The sequence below is a fragment of the Protomyctophum parallelum genome (genome assembly GCF_964188405.1).
Source record: "Protomyctophum parallelum genome assembly, chromosome: 18".
Taxonomy (NCBI): Eukaryota; Metazoa; Chordata; class Actinopteri; order Myctophiformes; family Myctophidae; genus Protomyctophum; species Protomyctophum parallelum.
In genome coordinates this window covers 33747465-33759934 of record NC_139716.1, presented here as the reverse complement: position 1 = coordinate 33759934, position 12470 = coordinate 33747465, and the positions used below count along the sequence as shown (strand labels likewise).

The following is a 12470-nucleotide window of genomic DNA, read 5'->3' as shown; positions in this document are numbered from 1 at the left end:
GAAGTTCTGCTCTGTGCCTGTGGAGAGAGTACTGAGAGAGAGAACTGAGAGGGATAGAGGTGCAGCTCTGTGGAGAGGTGCTGTGCCTGTGGGGGGAGAGAGACAGAGGTTCTGCTCTGTTCCTGTGGAGAGAGAGTACTGAGACAGAGAGTACTGAGAGTTGTACAAGGCTGATACACCTGTGAAAAAGAAATGTCAACTAAAAAGAAATAACAGATCTAACAATGAGTATTATTTATGCTACAAGTGGTTAGCTTAGGTCTGCTCTTTAACAGACACGGTGACTGATTTGAATGACTGCAGGCAGCTATGTTGTATAGTTTGATTCAAAATGTAATGGCCGAGACACAATTTGAGTTAACTTTTAAATGTAGGCCGCCTAACAAACTTAAGTTTTAAACACAGCACAACGGTAATAATTAAGACAGTGCAAAAAACAATTGCCCTCTGTGATAGTAGTTGTGGCCAAGCTAGGCTAACGGCTCGACGCAACAACGATACAGACAGCCCAAATGCTTACAAACGTATTTTAAAAACCAAACTACAGACGTTTATCGACGCAACGACGATACAGACCAAATGCTTACAATTTGAAAAACACAATGCTAGCTTACAAATGTATTTGAAAAACACAACTAGTTATCGACGCAACGATACCGACAGGCGGCAACAGTAACAGACCGTTCCCCGACCCGGCTTACCCCAAGCCCAGTAATTCGAAAATAAAACTCACTGTTGAAGGAAAAGCAATAATATTAGCACTGGTGCAAGATAAACACTGGTTCCTTTCCTGGTTGTCGATGTATCCTCTCTGTAACTGTGTGTAATGGTGGTCGTCGGTTAGTGATGTCTGTGGTTGTTGAGCAGGTGGTGGTACTGGTATGCTGTTAAGCGGTTGGTTCTTTCTCGCCCGCCTAGTGGCGAAAAATAAAACTTCTGGGAACTCAGATTAAGCGGTTGGTAGATGCGACTGTCTCTGTTAAAGATTCAATGCATCTGCCTGAAAACTTGAAAGCGTGCAACTCCGCATTTTATATGCAGCTCCGCCCCCTACGTGTGCTCGTCCCCGCGGCGGCGCGGCCCGCCCCTCGTCCGTCTTTGATTGGTTGACTGTTGGCTGTCGCTGCTCGTTGATTGGTCGGTTTAAATGTCAAGTAACTTTTCAGTTGCGGCCTCACCAGGCGTCGGGGGGCTTTCCACCAAGTGACGATGACGTCGTCGCTTATGGAGCGTTCAGAAATATCGCACTAGTGTGCTCCGGCCTCCGGTGCGGTATTTCCGAACGCGCCCGAAGTAACAAATTGGTTTCGTGTGTTTATTTTTGCTATTGTTATTGTTTTTGTTTGAATTCAAGTGACACATTACGTTTAGAGGAGAAAATATGAGTCGTTGATTGTTGAACTTGAACCACCACTGCATGCCACTGCAGATCAATGACATGATTTATTTACATCAGCCTCGTAGCGTGGTGTACTGTGTACTGTACTGTGTGTGTGTGTGTGTGTGTGTGTGTGTGTGTGTGTGTGTGTGTGTGTGTGTGTGTGTGTGTGTGTGTGTGTGTGTGTGTGTGTGTGTGTGTGTGTGTCATGAGTGACATGGCAGTGTTACGGTGAACATTGTTGACCTGACGAAATATGTGATCATTTTGTGGACTTTTTGTCTTTGACACATGGCCTAATTACAGCTAGGTGACTGCTATAAGTGCTAATAAACAAACAGCAATGATTTACGTATGGAATGGACACTGACGTTATATGATGTGTTATATGACCTATTTCAACAGGTCACCAATTTCACTGTAACATCGCCCAGAATGACGACGATCGGCCGAGATTTTGGGTATTGTAATTCAGCGTTTACATGTGTCAGATCACGTTTCAAGACATTTAGCAACCGTTCTGTAACTTCTGTAGCTATACTGTCATGTCGACCACTGTTACTGATTTACATAATGAACCGAATACCCCATTAGTTATGTAAATGTGGCCCACATGACAGCACTCTGTCTCTATTGATAGTAAACTCATCTGTTCAATACACAGTAACACCTCCTGTTGTGTATTGAATAGAGTAGTAAACCTTTCGACTTTTGTGTCGAAGACTAAAGTTCAAGGCCTTCTGTCTTGAACTTGACCATAGGAAACCTGAGGTGGTTCAGGGGAGTCCCTGCACAATGTGTTTAGCTTTAGCCAGTACTTTAACCACTTTAACCCGGCCTACTCACGTCTATTTGAAAATAATAGATCAATAAGTTAACAGGATGGGTAAAATGCAGAGGACGAATTTCACCTATATACCATTGCCCAGAGCCTTAGATATAGAGTCTATGCAAACTGCGTTCACTGCATGGGGCCAGTCCAATGGTGGCTCTTCTACATAGACTTCTAACGTAGGATATTTTGCCTGTCTGCTGCAAGTCTGCTGTAAATGTTACATTTGCACTGTTAGAGTCAACTGCCGCTAGGTGGTGCTGTACGTCTACACAGTACACACCATAGAAATGTAATAACGTTTGTAATGTTTTGTAATAATAATAAAAATCTACAAAGTAACTACCGGTAGTTAAACTACATTTTCAAATAATTATATCATTCTCAAAAGTATACTTAAGTACAGTACTTAACCCATTTAGGACTGAGGCCAAATATTCTAAAAACACAGTCTAAATACTGACCCAAGTTTTCTGAAAAACTTCAAATAATTATTAAAAAGTTTCAGAGCTGTTATGTTGCTATATAGGCCTACTGTACACAGGGTGGCCTACACTAGTAACAACAAGAACCCCAAAAGGGGATCCCGTCCGGTAAATGTAGGCTACTTTTACTTTACACCACTGTGATCAAAACACATGTTAATTGGGAGTGGACACCTGTAGGAATAGTTTCTTTAATCTGCTTCCAGCTGCAGAACAACTTGAATATGTTAATAATACTTCCCTGGAAAAAACTCTGGGGGTTTTAGACAATAAAGTGCAGACAGTAACTAAGTTTTTGGACACCCTGACTTATTCTTGTATCCCAAAGGTCAAATTAGCCTTTGTGATTTTGGGGGATAAACAATTAACTCAAGAACAGATTTACAATTAGTGTAATATCACTTATTTGCTGATGTGTCATTTGGCTGACCAGTTGAACTTGAAACACTTAAACCCAATATCAGCCATTTCCCGCCTAGAGTTACTGCACTTTGGCTTTGGACCCAATATTTATCAAAACAGTAAAGTACTTCAATATTCAATATGTTTATTCCGTACATTGCATACAGGCACGAGTGTAAGATTATTTGATTTGGCTTCTTGACATTGAAGCAACAATAATAAACAAGATAAGCTAAAGATAAGAAATTAGCAAGTTAAAAAATCATCTAAATCTACTTATATATGTCACACTGTGAGCTGACGTTGTTGTAAGTAAGGCATTAGTAAGGCATGTGCATTAGTAAACAAAAACAATGTCTATTATCTTATCCTAACCCCAACCCTAGGTTTACTGTATGTATGTAATGTGGTATTTAAGAACACATTGCATTGTATGCAGTGATACGTAATTATGTACAGTGTCAGTGAATCCACATCATATTTACAACAATGTATACAGTGAACATAGACTTTAGGTGACTTTAGGTAAAAGGAGTCAAACAGGTAAACAATAAACATCCCTGGAGAGAAAAAAAAACTGTACTGAGATCAGATCTCATCACAACCTGTAATTCACTGTTCCATTTGCTTCTGTTCTGTGTTGATATAGGAAGAAAAAAGAACACATCTGGATATCTTATTTATGACGACAGTGGAGGGTCCATTCTTAGTTCTTAGACTGTCAGAAACGTAATGTAGTAACGTTTGACTTGGGAGACAGGGTTGCTGTCCGAGTTCAATTTGCTATGCACAAGGCAGAGCACATGTGTGACCTAATCCAGTCATTTTCCAGTAGAAACATTAGAAACTATATGCAAACCGTCTGGCAGCTAACTCCCCCCTCCCCGCTCAGTGAGGTTTGAGGAAAATGTGGTCACGTGCGAACGCTTGGGGATGGCCATCCCGGAACCCCAAATGATGCCCTTGTCATCAGCAGGTCTCTCTCTCTCTCTCTCTCTCTCTCTCTGTTCAGATCCCTCTGGTCTCAGCAGGTTGTCACTGACTGTCTGTGAATAGAGAGGTAGAACTCAATGTAAGCTGCCGTCCATATCTAATGTGTTTGTTTGGAGGGAATATATTAACCTGACGCTGCCAGATCCAAGAAGCTTGCTACACAAATTTGTTTCACAGCTTATTGGGATCTGGGATCGCGGAAGCAAATTCGATGACGGGGCTGTTCCTTTTTTTCAAGATACTTGGTAGATGATTGGATGGGACCGTCTGTCTATCACCGTGTGGGCGTGCAAACACAACCAATCATATTGACGTGTCTATATAGCTTCACGTCAGGTTTCGCACATATCCCGCCCTTAGCTCACGCTGATTGGTCCGGTACGGAACGGATTTTTGTCAGCTCAACTGCCTGAGAGATCCCAGATGATTGCTGTGTTGGGGAACATGGTTACCCAATACCGCCCTCATCTGGCAGCGTCAGGTTAGGAATATATGATATGAAGAAAGAAACTCAACAGAATTGTGATGAAGTAAAAGGTCACACATGACGTCACTGCTTAAAGCAAACATTAAAAGTCCGCCACATGACGTCACGGTCATATGGCACCCACTGTGGCACCCACGACTACGTCATAGTAAATGTATTTTGCCACTGACTTGGCCTAAAAAGTATATACGGAATAAAACGTTCTGTAAAAAGTGCATATACTTGGCTGCCACATGACGTCATGGGGGCACACACAAAGCCACGTGTTGGAGAGGCTAGCGCCGCTCAAACAAACCACTTTCTTGATTGATTGACATTTTATATTGAAATAGAGATATAGCAAAATAGAAAGTATGCACATAATTCAAAAGGATATACAATAGGTTATATGGTAAAGCGTTATTTTGTTTTTTTTTGTGATCACTGACAATGATGTACTGTGGTTGTCAATCTGGTCTTTATCAATGTTAGAAACCAGTACACAAGAGTACAAAACGGTACATACATTATTCCAGATGAACAAAACTCCCACCATTGTTTTCCCGCATGTCCTACAACATATACCGTATATGTGTTTTGCAAACCGGTGTGAAACAATGATTGACAACCTGTCGTATTCAGTGGACCCTAATGAAGGCTCACACGTTTCTATATGGCAGGCGCTTTGACTATATCTTTGCCTAGCCATGTGTTTGTTATCCCATTAAGAACTGAGGCCGATTCTACAAAATGTCTTCTCAACAGTTTTCTGGGGGAAAAAATCACTAGTTACCTCAGGCATTGAACTCCACCAAGAACAATATAAGCTCACCTTTTTCTGCAACCGTTTCAACTGAAGTCAAGCCACCACCAGCATCCTGTTAAGCACAGTTAAATCATATAATCTCTGAGTGCTATTGAACAATATAAGTATCGCATGGTTTTGCAGTCTACACCACAGTAGCGGTATTCAACCTTAAATCACAAACCACTGTCCACCTATATGAAGACTCTTCTGTGCCTCTCCCACCACACAAGACTGAACAGTTCCACTACTACTGACACTATAGGCTTTTGCCTGTCAACCTACAGTACTACTACTACTACTACATAATACTACTTCTCTCTCACACACACACACACACACACACACACACACACACACACACACACACACACACACACACACACACACACACACACACACACACACACACACACACACACACACAGTGTTTAACTCTTACCTGGGTCAGTGGAGCCCCTGTCATCACGTGGTTATATGAAATATAACGGGAAGAAATATAATTAATTGATTAATTAATTAAGTGACAAAATATAATTAATAGAATAGAATCCCATTTATATTCATATGGACATAAAGGCTTGGACAGTATCAATATACCAGGTATGTATGCTGAATATGTGTGTGTGTGTGTGTGTGTGTGTGTGTGTGTGTGTGTGCGTGCGTGATTTAGATAGATTTCCTGCATAAACAAATGTGAACAATGAAGTTTCTTACCCTGGTTGACCTCTTCTTCACCTGAAATAATATGAAATATTGGATTATATTATCATCAGTGCTTGTGTATAACTCATGTGCTTGCATACAATCAACAGTTGCATCATTGCATGTATACAAACAGTTACTTTCCACCACTAGCGTGGAATACTGTAAATACTGTACATAAGTACATTTACTAACTAGGTAGGTACTAACTAAGTACAGTAGTACATAAGTTAGTAAGTAACAGTTTGACGTATTATCTACTTTACTGGAGTACTTACAATTTATTTTACAAACTGCAAAATGGTGTTTAATAGCATTGATTTATATATATTTTTAAAGAGTTACGTGCCTAACAGCAACGAATATCACATGAACACTTCAACACTATGCTATCACTGTTCCACGCACACACTTACCGTGTTGTAATTTGCTAGAGCCGGTGATTTCTCCTGTCGAAGCAGAGATGTGAGACGATGATTGATCAGTAAGACACATGGGGCATAGCAGTGATGGCCATTTTGTAGTACCACACAGTTAGAAAACCCATTCTTTTGTCCATTGAGATTTCCAAATATTCATGTAAATTACGTTAAGCCTGGAACCAAGCCATCCTGGTGAGTCATGGACATAAAACATTTGATTCTGTGTAAAACAAAATTGAAAACGGCAAAAAAGGGTTTTTATTACATATCATATAGTATATAATACCAGGAAGACGCCCTGGACCTCGCTCTTTATCCGCCTGGGTGACGGCAGACTGCTGGGCAAGCGCTGGTGCTTTGGCATGGGGGGTCAGATCATGGGCAGTGTCTTGAGTGTACAGGGTTTGATGAGGTGCCCAGGTAGAGCCAGGCCTTAATTCTCGGGCCAGTTGAGAACTGGCCGGCTGCCAGGCGTGGCTGCACTAATAACTTTGGGGCAGGCCCATCTAGAGTGTGAATGGACAGGTACTGTATGAGTCAAAAGGGAGACATCAAAGAGGAAGGACAGGTGGTGAAGGATCAACATATGGAATCTCAGAGCAGGTCATCTCCATATATGGAGATCTAAGGGTTTGAGGTCAGATGTAGAGTTGCTGGCCGGCTCCATGCAGATCTAGGTGATGATACAGCCTTCTCCATGTATTTGATGAGGTCAGTGTCGTGATCTTCACATATTGAGACGGCGATATATGGTGGCGTGATGTGTCATGAGGTGTGATGTCACGAGGCGTGACCATATATGGAGGCGTAATGGCCTACAGTCGCAATAATTACATATTGAAATATTTTGTTGACACAGAATCAAATGTTTTTTTAATAATAATAATAATATCAAATCAGTTCAAGACTTACCATTTTGGATCTTCTTTTTCCAGTAGAGAAATCCCAGTATTGTTGCCAATAAGACGATAATAATCACTGTAATAACAATCCCTGCAATCCCTCCTGGAGTCAGAATCACACCCTCTGAAAGACAATGAAACACAGAGACATGACACTGTTCATCATAATCAATCAATCAATGGTGGTAAATTGGTTCATGTTAATAATTAAATATATTCATAATTTACCTGAACAAACAACACTAGCTTCTTCGCTGTGATAACACTTGTCCTTTCCGATCCCTGCATGTCTGCACTCGGAGAGCCTTGATTCGTTGCCCGAACAGCTGACGTCAGTCAACCAGGTTTTCATATAACCATGTTCAAAGCTGGATGACCCTGGTACTGACACGGCCCATCCACAGTTCAACTGTCTACACACAACCTGGGCGTCGCTCAGATCCCAGTCTTCACCACACACCGTCCCCCAGATGTTGGAGGAGTAGATCTCCACTCGGCCAGAACAGGAGTTTGGGCCACCGGCGAGCCTCACTGCATAATCTGAATAATCAATAGAGTGAGAAGAAACACATTATAAAACATGACAATTAGCAGCACGAACGCAGCATTCTATACCAGTGGTTCTCAAAGGTGGCGGACGCATGTGTAGTGGGATATGTGGTGTAGTCCTTAGGTCATTTCTAAGCCAATTTGTAAGCAACCGTTTAACTTCTTCCACTTTGAATACATTTGTTTTTTTTTCAGCATCAGTTGATGTTCTTAACCACAATGAGTAACATGCATTGTTTCTCTTTTTTGTGGACACAGTTCTTACCAGTATATAATAAATACATTCTATAGGGGGGGGGGGGGGGGTTTAATAGGGGAAAAAATTAGATTAGATGCAGTTTACCTGGGCTTGTAGTTAGACTAGATTCACTGTTTTTATTGGTTAATCTTTGTATTCACTTTCTTTGTGTGTTTTATTGTCAGTAGAAATCTCTGCAGTACAGTTAGCTAACATAAGCATGATGTAGTTTTAACCGAACATGCATTTTGTCCAAGACTAAGTGAGCTTTGTCCCTTTGTCCTCTAAGAACAACAAACCTACCGTTACCACAGGTAGCCTAATCAGCTCCCTTTTATTCAGACAATTATTTTTTAACAAAATGACAACACATACAAGCACTGCAGTTAATGATATATGTCAGGAGTCTTAAATGTGTTGGTGTAAACGTGTTTACACCAAACCTCTTTGCCTAAAATATTTTCGGATAATATTCCCCTCAGAGTAGGGATGCTAAAGTCTAAGTGGTTAATGTAACAACAGAAAGAAAAAGGTTCCTATCACACAAAGATTTGGCGGCCCCCCTGTAGGAACTCTGTGGACCCCCTAGGGATCCCGGACCCACTGTTGAAGACTGCTGATATATGTAATTATATTTACCGTCACAAACAACACCAGCATCGTCGGTGTGAAGACAGGAGTGCTTTCCAATCTCTGCGTGTCTGCACTGTGAGAGACTCGATTCGGTGCCCGAACAGTTGACCTGATCCAGCCAGATGTTACCAGAACCCTGTCCGAAGCGTGCCACCCCAGGTGCCGACAGAGCCTTTCCACAGGCTAACTGTGTACAGACAACCTGCGCATCGTTCAGATCCCAGCCACCGTCACACACCGTCCCCCAGCCGTCGTCACCGCTGCCACCATATTTCATCTCTACTCTGCCAGAGCAGGACTTTGGGCCACCGACCAGCCTCACTGGATAACCGCCTGAGTGAGAATAACAAAACAAAACGTAAACAGTGATTTAAACTGCTTTTGCTAGAAGCTTTTGATACCCCAAAACAAAGCTTGAATGTCCAGCCCCTTCATATTTACCCTCACAAACAACACCGGCGTCGTCACTGTGTTCACAACCGTGGAGTCCGATTGGCATATGATGGCAGTGCGAGAGCTTTGCTTCCGTGCCTGCACATCTGACATGAGTCAGCCAGATGTTTCCGTCACCCGGTCCGAAGCGTGCCTTCCCCGGTGCCGACAGGGCCTTTCCACAGCCCAACTGTTTGCACACGACCTGGGCGTCATTCAGGTCCCAGAGACTGTCACACACTGTCCCCCAGGTGTCATTATAGTAGGTCTCTACTCTGCCGGAGCAGGAGTTTGGGCCGTTGACCAACCTCACTCGATCAACTGTGAGAAGAAAGAAACATGCAGTACAGCATCTAAGAAATGCCTCCCTACACACATGCAGGACTGTCCTCATAATATACTCATAGTAATAACTTTTAAAATTAATATATTAATATTAATATATTAGAGTATATCTACTCTACTGTATATGCTAATATGAGGAATCTTTCCAGTACAGTATTAAATAATATGAACTAATATGAACATGTTGTCCCTGCCCACCACCAAAGAAGTTGTGAGTTTGAATCCACCGTGGTGGATCCGGCTTTGTACACTATTGTTGAGTAAAACTAATCTTGGTTTTGCTTCCTTCAGTTCCTTCCTGCAGTTAATAATGATATAATGTATTAATATTTACCTGAACAATAAACTCCAGCATCTTTATGGTGATCACAGCTGTTGATTCCATACCCTAGATGGTCGCTGTCACACCGTGAGAAACTAGATTCAGAGCCGGCACAGTTGACAAGATCCAACCAGATCTTCCCGACGCCCTGTCCGAAGTGGGCCGACCGTGGCGCTGCCGTGGCCCATCCACAGTCCAACTCTCTACACACCACCTCAGCATCGTCCATGTCCCACTGGTTGTCACACACCGTCCCCCAACTGCCATTATAGTAGACTTCCACTCTGCCAGAACAGCTGTTTGGGCCACCGGCCAACCTCAATGCATAATCAGCTGCGTGAGAAGAAAAAAAACAACAAAAACATAAAAACATGAATATTTAGAAGCCTAAAAGAAATATACACTTACCTTATTGATGACACCATTCTGCCTCATGCAGTCATATTACTGCGTAATCACTGACTCCATACTGCCTTATTACTGACAAGTTTAGGCTTATGGGACCTTTAATGCCTCTCTGCCTTGTTACTATCGCCTACTGCCTTATTACTGACATCCCATCTGCCTTATGACTTAATACATACTGCCATATTGCCTTATGCAGCCTTTATATATTACTGTATTCCCTATACTGCCTTATCACTGAATACAGGTACATACTGGCTTATAAAGCCTTATTACTATTACTGCCTTATGCAGCCTTATTACTGCTCTACTGCCTTACTTTCCAGTACCACTGCCGCCTCTTTTTTCCTCTCTCCCTCACTGACACACCTCTGCTATATTGGTTTGTCCACTTATGACTGAATGCTCTCGCTGTAGGAATTAACAAATGAAAACTACACAATACAGGCTGTGGTGGCCCCCAATGCAGCCCCGGTGGCCCAATGGATAAGGCACTGGCCTCCTAAGCCAGGGATTATGGGTTCGAGTCCCATCTGGGGTGAGTGATAGCAGAGGTCGATGGATCGAAACTATCCTCTGCTAACAGACTTTTTAAAATGATACAACAGGTAGTGGTACGTTCTGTGCTCAGCCAATCAAATCATCACATTCCGTGCTAGGGACACACACACACACACACACACACACACACACACACACACACACACACACACACACACCTGTGCACACCCCCTCACAAAGCAGCTGTGTTGATCAGACTGTTGTTTTTAGAGAGAAATGTCTCGCAATATGAATATCACGACTAACTGCTTGAGCAACCATGGAGCGATCCAATATTAATTTTAAGCTTCATAATCTATTCTAATATGAGGACAATAGAGGCGGTTTACCTGGGTCAGCAGTAACAGTCTGTATGAGCAGGACCAACACAGCACCTGACACTCTCACCATGGTCCACCTCCTGGAGATCAAATAAAATATTTGTTCACATTACACTGATTACAGAAATGCAAATATGCCAGCCTATAGCATTCACATTCAAACTGGGAAAGCATCGGTGTCATTTTAGACCTCAGGTCTCGATGGGTTAACAATATATTTAGTTTGTTATGCCTATTTAATGCACCTCTGAATGTTATTTGCAGATTAATCAGATTTTTAGAACACGACAGTGCATCTCAATCTACACCAGGTCATCTACATGTGACACGCATGTTATAGACATTATTTATTTTCTTTTTGTCAACAACCCTACATTACATTACATCCTGAACCACTTTAAAGCCTAGCTATGTTACTGTAACTTTTTTTTAAATGAACAATAACATGCAATTTTGTCCAATATGTATGGAATAGTATATGTGTTAATACAATATAACTTATGGTTGGTTGTATTTTTTCTCCCTGCTCTGCTCATGTCACGAATGTCACGAATTTTGACATGGTCAACATTTTATTTATTCCCCGAGCAAGCGTCTGGCACTCTGGCTCTATCGGTTCAATGGAAAGCATGTTAGCGCTTGTGCAGGAAATGTCTGATGCAGGTTAGTTGAGGACACATTGTCACACATGCACGCGCTATTTTTCAATGGAACCAGAAAACCACACCCACTGCTGCCCTGCTATATGCTATGTATGTAGCACAGCTGTATTTGATCGAGTAGCCTACGTTTGACTGAGCAAATGTCAGGATAAAATACATCTATGATAGTGATTGATAGGCTTTGCGAAGGCTATAGCACACATGCACACATGCACATAGCCCTGGGCCAGTGCTTACAGCGAGTCTCGCTGTAAGCACTGGACCAGGTCTAACATGCACACGCCCCCCCCCCCTCCCCAAATATTGCCAAAAACAATAGGCCTAGCATCACTTTATAACGAAAATAAAAAACAAGAAACAAATCCATGACTAAAACTGCTGCAGTGCGGTAAATATTGAATAATTAAAGTATAAAAGAGTTAGATTTCAGCGCTGCCGTGCATGCAGAAACCTTACCTGACATCAGACAAGTTCAAAATGATGCTAAAAATGCTTCAGTTATGCTTCGTCGCAAGACGTGTCGCGCCATATAGACCCTACAACAGCGCGAGGGCTTGGAGGTCTACTCTTTTTGTTTCAGTGCACTGCAGACTGCAGTCACACACCCCACTCA

General features: G+C 42.2%; 1 protein-coding gene across 1 annotated transcript; it reads right to left on the bottom strand.

The window, feature by feature from the left end:
- Positions 1–3225: 3225 nt before the first annotated feature.
- On the bottom strand, positions 3226–12452 carry LOC310875330 (scavenger receptor cysteine-rich domain-containing protein DMBT1-like). The gene is made up of 12 exons (XM_083788528.1): positions 12314–12452; positions 11205–11275; positions 9922–10242; positions 9252–9563; positions 8817–9143; positions 7619–7930; positions 7401–7514; positions 6483–6515; positions 6079–6099; positions 5804–5820; positions 5389–5434; positions 3226–4143 (listed from the first exon to the last, which is right to left on the bottom strand). Exons 2-12 carry the CDS (start codon positions 11263–11265, stop codon positions 4133–4135), a joined length of 1575 nt encoding a protein of 524 aa, XP_083644654.1. The 5' UTR covers positions 11266–11275; positions 12314–12452; the 3' UTR covers positions 3226–4132.
- Positions 12453–12470: the final 18 nt, after the last annotated feature.

What these genes read in the sequence shown, in the direction of transcription:
- LOC310875330 (XM_083788528.1), bottom strand. Translation starts at nt 11,265, where the DNA reads ATGGTGAGAGTGTCAGGTGCTGTGTTGGTCCTGCTCATACAGACTGTT. An exon ending in GACTGTTACTGCTGACCCAG is followed by an intron (nt 10,243 to 11,204) that starts GTAAACCGCCTC and finishes CTTCTCACGCAG; the next exon opens with CTGATTATGCATTGAGGTTG. An exon ending in AGCTAGTGTTGTTTGTTCAG is followed by an intron (nt 7,515 to 7,618) that starts GTAAATTATGAA and finishes ATTGTCTTTCAG; the next exon opens with AGGGTGTGATTCTGACTCCA.